The sequence below is a fragment of the Stegodyphus dumicola genome, chromosome 8 (assembly GCF_044657685.1).
Source record: "Stegodyphus dumicola isolate Sdum_Otavi_A_Nest chromosome 8, ASM4465768v1".
NCBI lineage: Eukaryota > Metazoa > Arthropoda > Arachnida > Araneae > Eresidae > Stegodyphus > Stegodyphus dumicola.
The window spans coordinates 183212492-183232237 of NC_140775.1; the positions used below are offsets into that span (position 1 = coordinate 183212492).

Consider the following 19746-nt stretch of genomic DNA (forward strand, 5'->3'; position numbering starts at 1 on the left):
TAAAAGTTGATATCAAAATTTCATTTATAAATTTATATTTTTTTGCTAATCAACAACAGACAAATTAAATTGAAAGGTTAATTCCAAATCTTACACTTTGATAAATGCTAACACAATTCTGATATAAAGATAAAAGTATTTTACCCTAAGCAGTGGCAATAAACTCATTTCAAGTCGCAGACCTGTTAATCAGATATTCAATAAGTTTGCATAAACCAATTACACATTAAAGATGCACATGCCCAGGTGCAAAACATCACCGAGAATATGTGGTTAATATTTGGCAGAGTAAAATGCCACTGTCTTCCTGCAGTGCAATGGATTTACTCACAGATTCTTCATTTTTTTATAATAGAGGTTCTGTGTATCATGTTTATCGATTATATAATTGAATTTTATACAATGTAAAGTAGAGCTAGGACTTTAAGTAGAAAAGTTAAAATACAATATTAATAAAAAGATCACTGTTATTTATTTTTACATGACCAAAGTGTAATCATTTAATTTAATATCTTTCTATGATAAAAACACATACCTACATTTTAACAAACCTAACCCATGATGCAATTAAACGCCTTTTAAATCCTAAAATTTTCTGGCTACACTTGCATCACATTTAACTTTAATACATCTAAAATGTAGAAGCTTAAGAAGCTGTAAACAGGTAACACACACGACTTAAGTTTTGAATGCATTATTTCTTATACAGTATGTTCAAATAAATATAATAATTTGAATCATAATGCTTACTTTTACAATAAATTTCACCTTCTCGTTCACATAATGTCATAGACTCTAACCTTTTGTGGCATTCTTTGCAGTTAAAGCAAGTTGTTTTGTGCCAAGCCTGCAAAAAAAGTTTTTATTATAAATTAACATAAAAATGGAAAACAAAATGATACATACTGAGGATTATTTTCAAAGCTAAAGTTGCATAAGTTTATTTTTCATATGCTAGATCTAGCAGCTACTATAAGTCAAACTAGAATGTCATAAAAAATTAAATTTTCAGATATAAAATAGTGCATAATTGCTAACCTTAAAATAGAAAAAAACTGGGAGATTTTCACACAGCACGGCAACACAATTTAAAAAGGATTTCATTGACTTATTTTACTTAAAATCCTTTCATAACATATAATTTGGTACTCAAATTTGTAGTAATATGATTTTAAAGTTATCTTAATTACAAATTTATTATTCTAAACTATAATTATTTTAATTTACACTTTTTGGCTAACTGCTTTCAGTTTCATAATTTTCTTAAATTTTCACACTGATGAAAACCCAAATAAAGTTTTAATTTTTCAGACAGCTTGTAAACATTATGAAAATATAAAACTAACAGTTAACATGTATATAACTCACAGAAAATCTTAATAGTGTACCATTTATATATAATTCCAATAAAAGTCCTTATGCAGCCTTTATTATAGCAATTGTTGGTGGTATACACATGCATTTAATTACAAAAATGCCTTAATGGAGGTAAATATTCATGTTTTGTCATACCGTACTTCCTTGCATATTATCTCCTACGATTCCCAGCCTTTGAAGTGCTAGGTTCTGAAAATTTTAAAAATATTCACATTATTTTCCTTCTTTGTTGTACGAGGTATTTCCATTTGAGGACTAGTTTATAGGTAAATCATATTCCCTTGATTATTTTTTATTTTTATTGAATATATTCAATTTGCATTTCTGTATTAGCATTTCATTTCATTTCTCCCTGCATTTATTACTTGAAGCAAACTTTGTGCAAATTTTTCATTAAGCTACCCAGATGTCACCGGTTTCTTATACATGGATATCACCTTACTTCTATTATTTACATTCCAGCTCATTGTAGCTTTATTAAATGCTGATGCATTCAATATTTTTAAAAAAAAATGGGTCTTTTGTTTGCTCCCTTTCTCCTTCCTTCCTAGATATGTGTCTTTTGAGAACTGCAGTCAAGGTTCATTCATATAAAGTGCCCTTAAGACTTTCAAGGTGACTAAGACTTCAAGGTTGGACCTGTTGCTACCACCAGATATTGGCCTAATATTGGACAAATATTGTATCTTTAATATTCCTATGTATTTTTATCGGAATGTAGTCTTCTTCTAAAGAAATAATTCTCTAGGAGTTCTAGTAGTTCACCTATAACTACTTTTCATTTGTTATATTCTTACTATAACTGCATTCTTCAGGAATTAAATTACTCACACAATTTTCCCCTCTCGATTTTTGGAGATAAAATTAGCTAAAAAAGGGGCGGCGGGAAACGCATAAGGAAACACATTATTTCTTTACAACATATTCTGCCATATTAGCTGTTTGATGATCAATAGAAATCAATCCCATTTTGGGCTCTGTTTGTTTAAATTTTAATTCAACAATTAACAATAATATTTATTATTTATTTTCGAATATCTGGCTTTAGGCACTTGAGCAATTATCTGCATTTACACCACTATTACTTTTGTGAAAGTAAATAATAAAAATCATTTTCATTATTTATCAGAAGAGTAGAAAATGTTTATACCACAGACACTTTCAAAATTTGCTTAAAATATAACAAATGATACTACAAAATTTTAAATACTTTTCAATATTTTTAGATGTTAGCAAAACTTCTCACAGTAATCTTACTCAGCTAAGTACATCTCAAAAAACTATTAGTATTTCTGAGAATGTGCATAAATAATAGTACCGAATATCCCTAATAATTATGCTTGCTAAGGTGCTTACATCCTCTGAAGATTAAACTTTTTACAATCATGATATCACCTTAGAGAGGTTTCACATAATAGCAAATGACATATTTTGTGATTTAACCAGTTTTACAATTTTATCATACAGCTCATTTTTGTATCCTTGTAAATTTTATTTTATTTTTATTTATTTATTTATTTTTTTGTAGATGACAAATATGAGTCTTTTTTTTGGGGGGGCATTGGAGAATCTAAAAGTCAAGAAAGCAAACTGCTTATGAAAATTTCAGTTGCTTAAAAATGGAGACATTTTAAAATTTGACTATGGTTATTGTTATAACCATTTTTATAAAATTATATGTACATTATCACTATTTTAAAGCAAGTGACAACGATTTTTTTGACAATCTTTTAGCAAGTTTGAGTACTTCTGGCTGAAAAAAAAAAGTCTCTTCTAACGACTACAGAATTAATAGGGTAAGCCTTTTACTGATTTACCAACAGGATGACTGCTTGCATTTCAGACATTATAACAAATATTTTTAAAATGATTAATATTATAAATTTACATGCAATTACCTAAATAATGCATAAAAAGAATCTGAATTCAATTTTATTATTATTACTACTACTATTATTGGAATACACTCCTTTACTAATACTACAAAATTTTGTCACTAATTTGGGATTTAGTTTCTCCTTTTTTAATTCAAACTTTTTTTTGGCAACAATTTTCAGAAAATATTTTATTTGTAAGTTTAGTTTCTTTTCTTTATTAAATATGAATTCTCATGCTCTTGGAGAATTCACATAATATTTACCTATTTACCATATTTTCTAGTGTTTTTCTCCCCTAACATTTAGCCTTAGGTTCTATAAATTTTATAAATATTCACATGATTTTCCCCTTCCTCTGTTGTATATAGTTCCCCCCTCTCAGGGATATTTTATTGGAAAATGTATTCCCTTTATTGTTTCGATTTTTATTTTCGATTTTTATTCAATGTATTCAATTTGTAGTTGCATTTCTGTATTAGCATTTCATACATTTTGTTTTCTCTTGCTTTTATTACTTGAAATGCTTTTTGCACAGATTCTTTGCTAAACTAGCCTGATGTGGCAGGTGTTATCACACTTAAGAAACTTTCTGAACACAAGATTTTATCCTACAGTAAGACCTCGCTTAACGCTGCTCCGTGTAGCACTATTTCAGGTTAACAAGTTTTAATTCAAATAGTGGGATTCTTTGAAAATTGTACACAGCATTGGACTTCCCCAAAATCAAAAGTAATTTATCTGCATTACTTCTTCTCTGTAGTGTTATACAAATGTATTTTCATTAATTCAAACATTTGTTGCTGTTGCTCTAGGTTTATGTAATGATTGATAGAGTGATAAATATTATAATTTTTAGTTTTTAATATGGGTGATAATAAGAAACATGAAAATAAAGCGACAAGAAAAAGCATTTTACTAGAAACTAAAATGCAAGTGCTTAGATGATTAGATAGTGATGAACATCAGTGTCAAATTGGTTTTGTCAACTTCAACAATAAGGGCGATTCTCAAGAAGAAAGAAAAAATAATGTCATCAGCAACTACAACTACAAAATCCTCTGCAATTGGAATAACACGTTCTATAAGTAATATGACACAGGAGATGGAAAAACGAATTTCTATACGGATTGACGATGAAATTGAACGCTATATGCTATTAAGCCAAGCTATTATAATGGAAAAAGAGAGAGGAATTTTTAATCACATTTCAGACTGAAGCAGGTGACAAAAGTGAAACTTTCGTTGCAAGTCGAGGATGGTTTTATACATTTAAACATCAAAATAATCTTAATAGGATACAGATTACAGAAGAGGCAGCAAATGGAGGTATCAAAGCGGCAGCTAAATTCCGAGTGGCATTAAGAAGAATATTTGAACGAGGAAACTATCCTCCAGAATTTTGTTTAATGTTGATGAAACAGGCCTATTTTGGAAAAGAATGCCAAAACATACATTTTTATTCCATGAAGAAAAACCTGCACCAGGATTTAAAGCTGTGAAAGATCGCTTAACACTTCTCTTGGGTGCTAACACCAATGGATACTTCAAATTAAAGCCACTTCTTTTTTTATCATTCCAAAAACCCAAGGGTGATGAAAGGAATATCAAAATCAACTTTACATGTAATTTGGAAATCTAATAACAAAATCATCGATAACCATGAAAAATTTCCAGAATTTCCACTGAACATTTTTGCTTGCCTATTAAACGCTATTGCAAAACCAAAAAACTTGAACCAATAATGAAGTATTAAGCAAAGTCACATAAAAATCATGAGAAATTTTAAGAATAAGAGAAAATTGGGAGAAATATATTGTAAATCAGGTTGGCAGGAGAACAGTCGAAAATTGGGAGCCTTCTGCGGCAACTCTGAACTTAGAATATACCACTTTAATATTTTAGAAAATTGAAAATAGCCATGCATCCCCAAACATGGTCATATTTTAGATTTTTTAATTACTACCTATTTAAAGAGTTTTAACAGCTAAATTTCTTTTATCAAATTATATTTTAAAATAAACAGACAAATGTACAGTTTTTGTTTTCAAACATAACCTTCCCTATAATCATGTATTTTCCAACAGTAAAAATAACATTTAAGCCAAAGAAAAAAAAAAAAAAAAAAATTACCGATCCTCCACCCATCATTTTTTCAGCCATATATACAGCTTTGCCACAGCGAGGGCAAACATCTGCACCTCCCCATCTTGGCTGTGAGGATTTTGGAACAACTGGAGCTTGCAGTGGTGCTACATGTGCTTGTGCGACTGCAGGAATATTACTAAATAAACAAATTTATTAATAAATAAATGTTAAATTGATATCTAATTTCAAAATATATATGACTTTTCATTCACTTTTGATAACAACAGTACAGTACAAAATGAAGAAATGAAAACTCTAAAATTCAATTATGTTTAAAAATAAATTCCATCAATTTATATACTAACCATTTACTATAACTTGCATTAAAAGAAAACTCTTTTAAAACACAGTACTATACAAGTTTAAGTAAATTTTTAATATGAGGTCAAATTTATCATACACAGAGTAATAATTAGACGACAGCAGTGACTTTGCACATACGTGTTATCTGAATTGTTTCTATTTAATTAGCCCAAGGCTAGAATTTTCATTCATATATGGTATGTGGAAGATGTATCTCAGATATGGAAGAAGGATCACAGACATTGAGAAGTGATGAAAGAAGAATTGGATGATTTTCACCAGCAGTGAAAGCAATTATAGTAAAGAAAACAGAGGAACTTTAACTAGCAAGAAGTTAACAAACTCTTAAAAAAGAAATAGAAATGGTCTGGTTTTGCAACGGAAACTGACTCAGAAAAGAAGAGGACGCTTTATGACAGGCATTGAAAAATTGTGCTCCTTACTATGAAAATTTTAAGATGTTGCGACAATCATTATTCCAAAGAAAAATCACCAACTTTTTAGACTTTTGCCATTACTAAGGCCAGAAGTAGTAGCCATTTTATTATGGAGGTAATGAACAGGTGGCTACTTTTACTTCCTATGAGGGGAAAGACAATTTACAACTATGCCTTCTTCGAGAATCTGGGCCCTTCAGTGCTGCCCTAATCATTACACCATCTGGACAGAAGCTTTTAACACAATAATAGTATCATATACCTATTTATTAAGCAATAAGCAGTAGTTTAAGTAAAAAAAAAAAAAAAACTTTTAATTTTATACAAAACCTAACTTTTACAAGTTAATCCAGCCCTACATTGCTACAAAAAAAATTATTATAAAAAGTCAAACACATAACACTTAACTACTGTAGTACAAAAATTGACCAAGCTATTTGATTGTAAAATAGAAAATCAAATTCAGGGACCATACACAAATTAAATATCATAAAATAAAATATCATTCTAAAAAAGATTCTGATGTTAAGAGATTATCTGACAAGTATTTCCATGCAGATTATTGAGAAAAATATTGATCAGAATAATTTTTTCAAAATGCAGATCTTATTCACAAAATCTTATAGATTTCACATTTTAGAAAACACTGGCAGGCTTCAGTATGGGAATGCAGAAAACTTGCAATATCATTTGCATTAATTAATAATGTAAAATATTTGTACAAGTTTTTGTGCACAATTACCAGATTAACCGTTTGACTGCTACGTGGTGCAAAAGCGCTGCGTTCATTTGTTTTGAAAACCGTGACACGCCGTTTTTGCAGTGTCAGTGTGTCTTTGTTGCTTCGTGAGTGTGAACGTATGTAGTCTGACCTAACGCATACTTTGTAACACTAGTGCATTCTAAAATAACAAACTGCGCAGCGCTTTTGCGCCACATAGCAGTCAAACGGTTAAGATTCTTAAGTAATAAAACTTAAAGCGAATATTAATAATGTATTTTTAGATTTTAAAAATTTATAAATTACTTGTGTGAAAATTCTTTTGGCATACCAAATGTAATACATATATACTAATTATAAATTAAAAACAATAGAATAAAAGTGGAAAAATCAACTTTGATTTATTCAAATTTATCTGCTAACCAATCCTCAATGCAAACTGAACGCTACATAAAAAATTATGGATTTTGAAATTAAATACCTCAGTGAATTTTTGTCATATGGGAATGAAACCTTTTTTTTTATGTTTTACTTTTTTATAAAAATTGTAAAAATTTCCTAAATGTGTACATGAAATTGTTCAGTTAAATAAATAAGATGCCTGAGAAAAGTAATCAATACTCATGGAGGTACCAAGAGACAGAATATCCAATTAAATTATACCTCTTATCTCAAAAGGCTAAATGGCTTTAGCTGCAATTTGAAATTTTTTGGGAGGTAATGAATCCAGATGCTTTCACAAGTGATAATCTGACAGATAAACACTAGATTTCCATGTCAAAATGTTCCTTTAATATATTGCAGATCTGCATTCTTCTTCACTGATTGAAAACAAGAGCTGTTTCTGTGCTGTGCTTAAAATCTATAAATTCCACTCATTTTTATACCTTCATTCAAAAGAAATTTCTTTACAGCACACTGTTAGACATCAGCATTCACAGTCTTCAATGCCATCTTATTTAACAAGTGACACTTGTTAGCCTGCAACATAAGCATACTATGTGGTAATGGTAGATAACTTTATTTATATATTTATAAGGCAAAAATGCTCTTAACCAATTTGTAGGTGCCTCATATACAGTGTGTGAGTGTATATCTATACCTATCTATATATAAATTAATAAATATATTTATAAGTTAAATAAACATTACAGTCAAAAGTCGTTAATTCGGACACCCATAATCCGGACCTCAAAGCTACAAACTTTCTGCGCATGCGTCAGTGCACGCTGCAAATACGCGTGTGCGCGTACGCAAAATACGTTTATGAATGCGCGTTTAATGTATAACGGACGGTATAAGCTAAGCTAAAATTATCTAATTCAGTTAATGTTGCAGATTGCGTTGTTCCTTAATCTTCGAACTGGATTCAGCTTATTATTTTTTGCAGACTGTTAGAGCAATTTTATAAAAGTAAGCTTGAACTTTCGATTATGTCAAATAGAATTTCTGATATATATTTACTAATATGTAAAGGATCTACAAAGCGAAAGTATGTTTCGAAGTCCATTAAACAAAAAGTGGAATTGCTGCAAAAAATGGATAAAGGCATAACCTTTGTTTATCTAAACTTTAACGCTTGTTTATCTAAACTTTGTTTATCTTTAACGCTGCGGCACAATGAATTGGAAGTTGATCTGTCAGCACTATCCTTATCTGCAGAGCAGACGTTTTTATTTTATTTGGCTTATAATTCCTTACTAAATGTAGTATTTCATCTCGATGTACTCCATCTTTGATATGATTTAAATCAAATTCCTCGTCATTGTAATTCGCTTCTGATAGCAAAGAAAGTGACAGAGGTTATTGAAAACGAAAAAATTTCGATTGACAAATTAATCGGTATTCTCGACACAGCAATTATAGGACTTGAACAGCAGAACTTCGTAACCGAACAAGAAATTATGTCTGTTTATAGAATTAAAGAGAATGTATTATCACATAAAAACGAAGCAATTTAAACAACTTACATTGAAAGAAATGTTTAATAAAGTAAACAAATAAATGTTAAGCTTTTTTTTTTTGTAAATTTTGATACTCTTTAGATCATAATTGTTCTTTATTTCATAAATTTCGGTTTCATATTTTTAATTTTATAACTTCTGCATGCCATCTTACCAGATTTAAACTGATGATCTATAATCTGGAAAAATCGATAATCCGGAATCGCCGAAGTCCCGACGAGTTCAGATTAACGACTTTTGACTGTATTATTAAAATACTCTTCTCTTATGATTTTAATGCTACACCCAACTCTTGCAATGCAGTAGGCCTAAGTTCTGAATTTCTAATTCTGTATTCTAATTCGTAAGTGTTTTGTAGGAGAAAGTTCAGTCTAAAGATCTGTAGTTTGAAATCGGGCAAAGGCATTGTTGATTTTTCATGTTTCCTGCTCCAAAAATTTTATTAGTCTCCGGAAACTTAGTGAACAATTATTTGTCACAAGCTGGATTTAAGTGACTAATTTTATGCCTACTTTTTAAGAGTGTCGCCTGCAATAGGTGCTCAGCATGTTCAAGTTAGCAAATGGATGATCTATGACCTTGAATCCTAGAATACAGTCTAAAGTCTTTAATCCGGACCTCAAAGCTGCAAACTTTCTGTGCATGCATAAACGCACAATGTGTTTACGCATGCGCATAATACCTTTACGCATGTGCGTTTAATGTATAACGGACGGTATAAGATAGGCTAAAATTATCTAATTATCTATTTTACTTAATGTTGCAGATTGCGTTGTTCCTTAATCTTCTAATTGGATCTGGCTCATTATTTTTTGCAGACTGTTAGAGCAATTTTATAAAAAGTACGCTTGAACTTTCGATTATGTCAAAAAAAGTTTCCGATTCTGGAGCTGCCAAAGGATCTACAAAGCAAATACATGTTTCGATGTACATCAAACAAAAGCGGAATTGCTGCAAAAAATGGATAAAGGCATGAAGAAAGTGACTTGTTTCTCTAATCATTCCGAAATCTGTTTATCAATTTCATGCTGCTCTGCGGGGAGGGGGGGAAACGTCGCAGCGTGCAATTAACTGGAAGTTGATCTGTCAGCACTATCCTCATCTTCAGGGCAGATGCTTTTATTTTATTCGGCTTATAACTCCTTACTGAATGTAGTGTTTCATCTCAATGTACTTCGATATGATTTAAATCAATTTCCTCATCATTATAAAAATCATGAATACACATCAAATAGTTTTCTGGTTGCAATTTTCTAATTTCGACTATGCGTAATGTATGCTTTATGCATGTGCACGTTGAAAGAAATGTTTAATAAAGTAAACAAATAAATATTAAGCTTTCTTTGTAAATTTTTATACCCTTTAGATCATAATTGCTCTTTATTTCATAAATTACGGTTTCATATTTTTAATTGTACAATTTCTGCATGCCATCTTACCAGATTTAAATTGATGATCTATAATCCGGAAAAACCCTTAATCCAGAATCACCGAAGTCCCAACGAGTTCGGATTAAAGACTTTTGTACTGTAGTTGATTTTTCATAATTCTTGCGCTGAAAATCTTAACAATCTCAAAATATTCATGCCACAAAAAACACTGCCTTATTAAACAGAACTGTACATATTAGTAAATGCAGTTTTATGTCACTGTCACACTACACACAGTCATCAGACTATGCACAATTAACTTCAATTTGTCAATCTGTAAGACCAGTTAGCACTTCTCCCAGTATCTAGAATAGCCAGCCATTGTAAAATGCCAAGCAATGAACAGCATTTACAGTACAGATAGATGTGGATTCCATGCACCCAGCCGCCTATGACCATAGAAACCTAACGACTGAAGTTCCAAGCAAATGTGTATATAGAAACTCCAGTTACATTATGTTCACAATATGTTAGCTCATGTGCAGTATAGTTGATCGGACTCTCATGATTTCAAAATATCTTGATGGTCATTTTTTTATATAATCATATGTTTTAATTATTTAGGCAAACGATTTTTTTTTCCATAGAAAACCATCAATCTGAGTGTCTTTTAACACTTTTCAGATCTAATAAACAAATTATAAAGAAACAATTGATTGCTTTCTCAATTCCACTTGACATTTCCGGCCGAGTTTACAATGTGAACTGACACTAAAAGCCAAAGGCTTAATTTTATATCTTTAAAGAATATATTGCAGAGCTGTAGAATACAATGAACATGAGATTTTTATTCTGATTATGTGTCTGGTAACCTTCAGATTAAATAAGTGTGTGTCAGTGATTGCTAAGTGTTGCACCTCAGACTTTTTTTTTTTTTTTAAAAGCCTTGCCATTCTCTTGGCATCGTCTATTTCAGGGTTTCTTAAACTGTGGGTGGCCAAAAATTTTAGTAGTTTTGCTATTTCTTTAACTTATTACAATAATTTTACAATTGCCAAATATATTTACACAATGTATTTGAAAATAGGTAAAGATAAGACAATACAGACAAAGGAAAAAACAAAAACATTTTGACACATTCTTTTCGTAATATAAACTTCATTTTCTTTGCTTCGCACGTGAAAAAAATTTAAAATTTTAACATTGTTCTATGTCTTAAAATTAAACCTGCAATAGTATATTACAGTACAAATGAAAAAAATTGACAGTTTCACTCACAGGTGTGTCGGATTTGCACAATACTTATGGGGTCACACAAAATTTTTGTAAATATTATGGGGTCCTGGGGGTCACGAAAAAATCTCAGTGATGAAAAGAGGTCGCAGATGAAAAAAAGTTTAAGAAACCCTGGTCTATACTTTGTAATGTGAGCAAACTGCTTATTTATCTGTTCAGTTTAATATTTTAATGGTGGTGTTTGCCAACAGAGGGTCCCTGTGAAGGTCACTATTCTTTTTGATTGAAGCTGCTCAGCCGAGCACAGACTCTGTGATCCTTAGTTCCATAGCTTGATAGCCAAGCCAATCATGTCACAAATACCTGTTATTGATTCGAGTAATTTTAAGCGATATCTTACTTGGGAAGCACCCCTTTAATGCATAATACAATCACATTCACAAAAGAGACATTTTATATGGAAAATTTACAAGAATAGAATTTACACTACATATACCTTGTTGGTGGCCCATTACGGTAAGCATCAGCAGTGTCCATCGATAAAACCCCAGCTCCAACACCATACCCATAACCTTTAGGTCCAAACAATTTGCCATAGCAGGAACGACAATAAATTTCTCCTTCATGTTCAGTCAGATTTCCACTGTCTAATCGTCTGTTGCATTGCTTATTAGCTTGAGTTGAAATAAAATAAAACAAGAAAGTAAGTAAGTTTAAGGACATATAAAGACAAGTATATTTACATGCTCCATATTTCATTATGAAATTAATAACATAGAATGAATGGAAAAATACAAAATGAACTCAATTATCACTGCAATAATGATACTGGAAGTCTTATTATGAAATAAATACATTAATATGTTATAAGGTATTTCTTCCACATTCTTGGCATGCCTTCAAGGTGTAGTGGTTTTGCACACTGGCCTGGTATTTCAGAGGTCCGTGGTTCAATTCCCGGCGAAGGCGGTTGCTAATTTTTCATTGCTCTGGCTTTTCCAATTAATCTAATGTCTCTACAATGTTTAAAAAATTCATTTTTGAGCAGCAAATCTAAACTCTATCAATACACTTATCTATCACCAACCAATAGTTATATGTATATACATTCTATGCAGGCTTCTAGCAGCATGCTTTGTGTATTATCTGTAAAACAGTACGATATATTTTCATTTGCTATCGTGTTATTTACCTTTATTAATATGTGTTGATTGCACAATATGAGATGCAATGGATTCCTACAAAACTCTGCAAGAAACTTCATAACTTTTTTATAGGGACACATAATGCAATAAAAACAACATTTATGGATTAAGCTTTGGAAATATTCATATGCACAAGTGGGAGAAATGTTTTAAAGAGGGCCAAACCTTGGTTGAAAATAATGCAAGCTCTGAAAACCATTCATGTCAAGAACTGATTTAGCGGTTGAGTATGTTAATAAAGTGTTTTTTTTTTTCGAAATATTATTTGACAGTTTATGTAGTAGCTGAAAAGGATAGCAACTCAATGTGATTCTGACTGGAATTTGGGGAATGTATCATCACATAGTAAAATTGACCACAGCTTTTGCTAGAGGGAAAAAAAAAAAAAAAAAACAGATATGACTGCAAGTGAGCTAATAGCTTCTACGACAAATTAAGTATGATGAAAATTTCACAAGAAAACATCATCACAAGAAATAAGACTCTTGTGATATAACTCAAAAAGTACTTATACATTTGTTTATATTTATATTATTTTTATTGTGTTTTATAAATCAAACAATACAATACATTGATAAATAGCAATGCTTGAATAAAAGAACCCTTTTATATTCATAAAATAAAATTGAACACTTAACTGCTAAATAACAGGTTGACTGCATTCCCCCCTAAATTAAAATTTCCTCCTAGGTTAGAGCTTCCTATTAACCCGCGGGAAGGCGCATGGGGTGTAGCATACCCCAACCCTACATAAAAGTGGAATATTCCTAACTTGTGAAACTGAAATTCTGTGCTGCTTTCAGTAGCTGAGTTTCTAGTTGTGGTTGACTTTCAGAACCGCTTTTTCTTTGCCTGTGTGTTTCAGAAAAAGATTTATCGGTATTTTGTTGGAACTGGGATATGACACACCCCATGCGCCTGTCCATACAAGTGTTTTTCTGACTGAATATTTAGTTCAGAAATTTATTTCTAGAGTGTAACAGTAAATATTTCTACTCGCAAGTGATTTTAAAGTACTTGACATTAAATTCTTAAAAATTTCTATCTGCATTATGGTAAAAAGAATGAGTCCCTATGAACTGGAGATGCAACGTATGCGAGATTTATTAGAAATATTTGAAAGCGATGAAGATTGCATTTCAGAAACTGAAGATGAAACTAAGAATATTTTCTAGAATGTTTTGGTTTCGAAAAAGATAAAACATTAATTCCTGATGTTCCTATAAAAGGAAAAACTATTCTTATGCTTTATATAATGATCATTATAACATTATAACAATCATACTATAGATGATACTATTAGAGAAAATAAAACGTTAGGAATTATATGTTTTAATAATATTACTAAAGGAGCAGTGGATATGGGGGATGAAATGTCAGCCAATATTTCAATTGCCAGAATAACAAGAAGGTGGCCAATGGTAATTTTTTTTCCTGCACCGAATGTTGCTGTAATAAATGCTTGAATTATATTACATTCAACTGCTAATCCATCAGCAAGAAACAGAAGTCTGTTTTTGAAGGACTTAGAATTACAATTAATGAAAAAAGTATTGAACAAAGATCAGAGATTAATACTTTTCCAAGAAATTGAGGTACTGCATGCAAAACAAAAGCAGAAATTAAGTTTCAATGAAGAATTAAAACGAATACATGAAATTAGAAACAACTAAGTATGAAAGACGTGTTAAATTTTTTGCCCTCGGGCCATGGACAGAAGAACGTGAATGCAATGTTTAAAATGTGAAAACATTCTGTGCCAAGAACACATGAATGTATTTCGTTCAAAGTGGGAAGAAATAAAAAAAGCATGGTGTATTAGAGATGCAATGAAACTTAGAGGCATGATGTTTATTATTTTCATTTATCTTAATTTTAACTCTAAGATTATTTCGGAAATTTATTTTTTGAAACCCAATTATTATTCACTTATTTATAAAACACGAGGAAAAAAAAAAAGTTTTAAAACTAAATAATACTATTTTATTGTATTTTAAATATTGGGGTATGTGATACCCCACGCACCCGTTCTAGTAACTTTTCTTGGTGCGCCTTCCGCCGGGTTAATTAGAAAGATACACACCAATGTCAAATGTAAAACCCAACAATCTCAGTCTGTCATAAATTTTTAATACAACACCCAGACAGAGATCAGATCACTGTTAAACCTATGCCAAAGCCTGATCACTTTTTTACCTAATTTAAAAAGGAGTATTAATAAATTGGAAAATTTTGTAAGATGACAGCCTCAAATGGAATTTAAAAATTTTACAAAACAATCCTTATTTAATTATTTACCAGATAATCAACAACCACGAATAAATCATACTAATTGTTGCTTAGTGGAGTAAATTCACTACTTTTTGGGGTGTGTGGGAGAGGTGGCAATGATTGACGTAGAAAGTAGCCAAAAATACTTAATTCTTTTTATTGTTTTTATAATTAAAACACTACTTTAAAGTGAACCTTTATGTAACCAAAAATTATCAGATAAGAACAGAAACACAATTTTTTAATAAAAAAAAAAATATGTTTAAGTACTTACCACAACTGAAACAACTTTTATGCCATGATTTACCTATAGCTATTTTTTCTTCATTAAAATAAACTACATTACTGCACCTTGCACATGACCCTGGCATTTTATGGCTGATATATACTGTTGAAGGGAAAAAATATATATCAGTGCACAGATAAATAAAAGCATACAGAAAAACTGAATGATAACTCATATATTATTATCTACATGTCTCATTCACACATTCAGGAACATATAAAAATATAAAAAAGTGGAATATGGTTCATTTATGGGAAATGTAACTCATTTATTGTTTGCTTTCTCATACATTTGCTAATGTGCAGTTAAGTCTCTGAACACTGGTAGTTAGGTTCTGTTGCAACACAAATGTTGTTGAGATTTGACATTGCTGTGTGATGTCATTATGAACTATGAACTCACGGGCAGATCGCTCGAGAACTCTGAAGGGAAAAGTTGCATGCTGCATTGCGCCAGAAATTTAAACCTTTACTGTGTATTTGTTACTATATGTAACCATTTCTTCATATTAAATATGTTTGTGCAAAGATGTACTGATCATTTGTGGATTATATCTCTCGAAGGATTTGCAGATGGAAAAGGAAGATGAACCAGTGGCCCTGGCCCGTATACCGGCTGAGCACAAGGTAGGCATCTCTGTTTTACCTTGATTAATTAGACAAAATCAGAAAATAACACACAAATAATAGGTTCGAAACATGTGAACGAGCTGGCTGCATGAGCATTTTCATAGTTTCCCCATGTGTAACATGTTTATGTAACAGTTTCCACTAAAAGGTCCTCCACAAAGGCATCATTTCTCTTAGGCAGATAGCTGTTGATGCTCTGCCATAATCACATAAACCAAACCCTACATTTGTCAGAACTATTATTTAATTTGAATGCTGGTTATTCCAACATATATTTCACATATACACTTATTTCTTGCATCTAAAAGCTATGTATAAAAATATTCCATTATTCTTGCATACATAATGTGATACATATTTACTTTTTTGTACTACACATTGCATACTTTTATATTTTGTTTCTTGCTTTGTGCAGTTTATAGACTAAAAGGAATTAAAATGATTTTTTAAGTTCATTATTAAAGACATATGTAAAGAAACGTTCTTATGATTAAATACAAGAAGATAAGTAGATAATCCTTATATGCAGTGCAATAAATAATTTAACATGCACTATAACATCAGCTTAATGTTATTCACCAAGTGCATTACATTAAAGATGAATAGTACATTACGTTTCCAAATGCAAAACTGGTTTTCTTTTTTAAAAATAGTAGCAAAGAATGAATATAATAAATAGTTTAAAATAAGAATGAAATTACAATTTTGAAAATTAATGAGCACCTTAAATTTAATCTGGGTAACAGACCCACAGTTTACAGCGCCGTAGCTGCGCGGAAAGATAGCAAAGGGAACATCCGATCGTGGGGGCGGAAGACGCCAAAATGATGTAACGAAATTTAGAATAAAATGTTTCCCATTGGCAAAGAGGGCGCGAAATCTTCAGTTTTCCCCAGATGCTGAAAACCCTAGCTACGGCTTTGACAGTCAAAGACAGTCAGAAACAGTTTTGCTTGTACACTGTTATTGCTTTTACAGGTGCCTTTGGTCATTGCCTAAAATTTACAAATATAGTAAAAATTTATCAAATTTTGTAAGTCTCGTAACAGAATATTCGAAATATAGTAATAATAATAATCGCATTGCACTCAAAGAATAAACTTCTATTAAACAATAGCTTCGAAATCGTCTGGATAAGATGAAATATAGTGAATATAAAAATAAACTGGTCAAGGCCACACATGAATAATACAAGAAATCTTATAATGGAAGGAGAATATTATCATTTTGAGAAAAGATGAAATTTAAATATTTATTCAGTTGCTCGCAATAAAACTAGTGCTGCCCTCTAGTGTCCATGTATTACACTATTCAAACAGCGGATGATTAACGATACTGACAGTAAATTCACTACCTAAAATGCTTAACGTATACAATGAAAATAGGAAGAATACGAACAGATTCGATGATATACTTTAATCAAAATAATATGTACTGCAATAATCTGCAAATAAGAAATAAATTTTCACAAAAATGAGACATAATCTTTAGAAAAGGATACTAACACGAAATTTCCCACTCTTCCCGACATACATAATATTAGAAACAATTTCGATTCCTACGTAAAGAAAATAGTAAATTTGCATCAGTGCCTGCTATAACAGCGATGATATTGTTCCTTCCTTTATTATGCAAACTGAAAATGTAACGGATATCTGCTATAAAATACAAGTAAAAATAAAAGAAGGAAAAGTTAAGAATAATAAGAAAACGTTAAGTGAGAAAAAGTTAAGAATAATAAAAGAGCTAGTTTCTAAAGTAGGATTTGTGTTAATAAACAAATTTAAAATATAAAAAAAAGATTACCGAGCAAGAGGTCTGTAAATACGGGTAATTGGTAATAAATTTCAAAAAACGCCAATCTAGGCAGAAATCTTGACCACCTGCAGTCACCAATGTGGTTAACAAATTGCCGAATGAAAATACAGTTTAAGTCAAAAAGAATCATCTTGTTATAAATAACTATTCAGTAGAAGCCGCTTGTAATCAAGGTTAATGTTACCAATGTTAAAGAATAAATTTTTCGAAAGGAGGTAAGTTATCCAAATTAAGGCAAAATAAATTAAAAAAATTGCTTATACGTTTATATATGTAAATAAGCACTTGTATGTTTCTACTTAATTAAATTAGTCAAAATTCCACTGCCATTTCGAAGGATATTTTCTCTCATCGTTTAATGTTATCAAAATAGCCATGGACAAACGTGAACACATTTAAGGGCCCTCTACTGCAGCAAGCAATTTAAGAGGGCATACGTACTTCTGATACACCAAATTAAACTATCCAGATTTCTTGCAACATATTACAGATGTTACCTCAGTAAGATCCGTCTATCATGCGACACACATCCAGTCTAATCCATTTGTCTGCACATGTGGAAACAAATCCCAGGGTGACTGACACGACGGCATAGATAATGCACACTTTGAGTTCATCAATGTGGATTGGCAAGAATAGCCCATAAACAATACCTTTAACGTACCCCCACAAAGATAAAGGAGGCAGAACCACAAGAAGTGGTGTCCAGCGAATTGGACGCCAAGTAAAGAATGCTTTTGTCATTCGCTTTTCTTGTACGGAATGTGAGACGCATGACAAAAGGATCTCTGGAAAAAAAAAAAAAAAAAAAAAAAAAAAAAAAAAATCTTCAGTGAGTGACAAGAAATTAGTTAAGGGTACGGTGGACTTTAAAAAATAGTTTGTTAAGTTTTTGTGTTTCCAACAAGAAATTTTACACATATACATATGATAAACGTATTATACTGTTTAACATAATTTTAGATTTTACATTCAGATGTTCTTTTCCAATGAACGAGAGATTCTCTCGGAACGCTGTTAAATTAATTAAATTCCATTGATATTTAAAAAGTGCTTTTTCTCATAGGTTAATGTCATTCTCTTAATGTTATCAAAATTACACAGGAAAAACATGATCGCATTAAACGGAGCCTTGTACAACGAAAAAAAGTATACATAATTCCATCAACATTTTTTTATTATTAACTAGCAGCTTCGCCGCCAGCCTTCGTCTGGCTTTTAAATGTACCGGAAAAATGGCTGAAGGGAACACCAATCGTTAAATTTAAAAACTGCGTAGAAATTTACTCTGCAGAACAACTTCATAAAAAAAAGTTATTACGTATAACAAAATTACAATGAAATAAGCAATATCCCTTAATACAAATACTAATTATCCTAATAAACAAATTAACCAACTTCCCTTTGCAAAATCTTAAGAACTCAAATGGTATAAAGGAGGTTCAGAACTTTGTTTCCTAAAAAAATCACTCAAAACTTTTCAATATCTTAAAAGACAGTGAAATGAGCAATAAATAGCATAAAAGAATACAAAAAACAAAAAATTCTGAAAAGCAAAGTATAATTAATTCTATTTTATCTAATATTTTCAAGAGAAAAAAATTACAATGAAATAAGCTATATCCCTTAATACAAATATCCTAATAAAAAAATTAACCAACTTTCCGTTGAAGGAAAAAAATCATGCAAAATTCTTCAATATCTTACAAAGAGTGAAATAAGCAAAAAATAACATGAAAGAAAAAAATTCCGCGTAGAATTCTCTGCCGAACAACTTTATCAAAAAAAAAAAAAAAAAAAAAAAAAAAAAAAAAAAAAAAAAAAAAAGGAAAAAGCATTATATATATAAAAAAATGACAATGAAATATGCCAATCTCTTAAAAACAGTGACATAAGAAATACGATGAAAAATGGTTGCCAAACCCATATTTCTAAAAGAACGAAACTATTCAAAATGATGTGATTTCATCAAAAATCTATCAACAACAATAAGAAAGGAAAATTGTTGCCAAAATCACATTTCTAAAGATACTAAATAATGTCAAATATTCAGATAAAAATCTGTTTTTGAGTAGTGTTCGAATATTTTATAACGTAAGCAAATATG

At 30.7% G+C, this 19746-nt stretch overlaps 1 protein-coding gene across 2 annotated transcripts in view; it reads right to left on the bottom strand.

Moving 5' to 3' along the window:
* Nucleotides 1-19746, bottom strand: part of LOC118188374 (cysteine and glycine-rich protein 1-like) — a 118956-nt gene that overhangs the window by 12257 nt on the left and 86953 nt on the right. For both annotated transcript variants that reach the window (XM_035358800.2, XM_035358792.2), the window contains exons 2-5: nucleotides 15181-15294; nucleotides 11927-12104; nucleotides 5385-5535; nucleotides 751-847 (exon numbers count right to left, since the gene is read on the bottom strand). In XM_035358800.2, the coding sequence (XP_035214691.1) occupies nucleotides 751-847; nucleotides 5385-5535; nucleotides 11927-12104; nucleotides 15181-15277 (523 nt within the window). In that variant the 5' untranslated portion in view covers nucleotides 15278-15294. The remainder of the gene's footprint in view (nucleotides 1-750; nucleotides 848-5384; nucleotides 5536-11926; nucleotides 12105-15180; nucleotides 15295-19746) is intronic.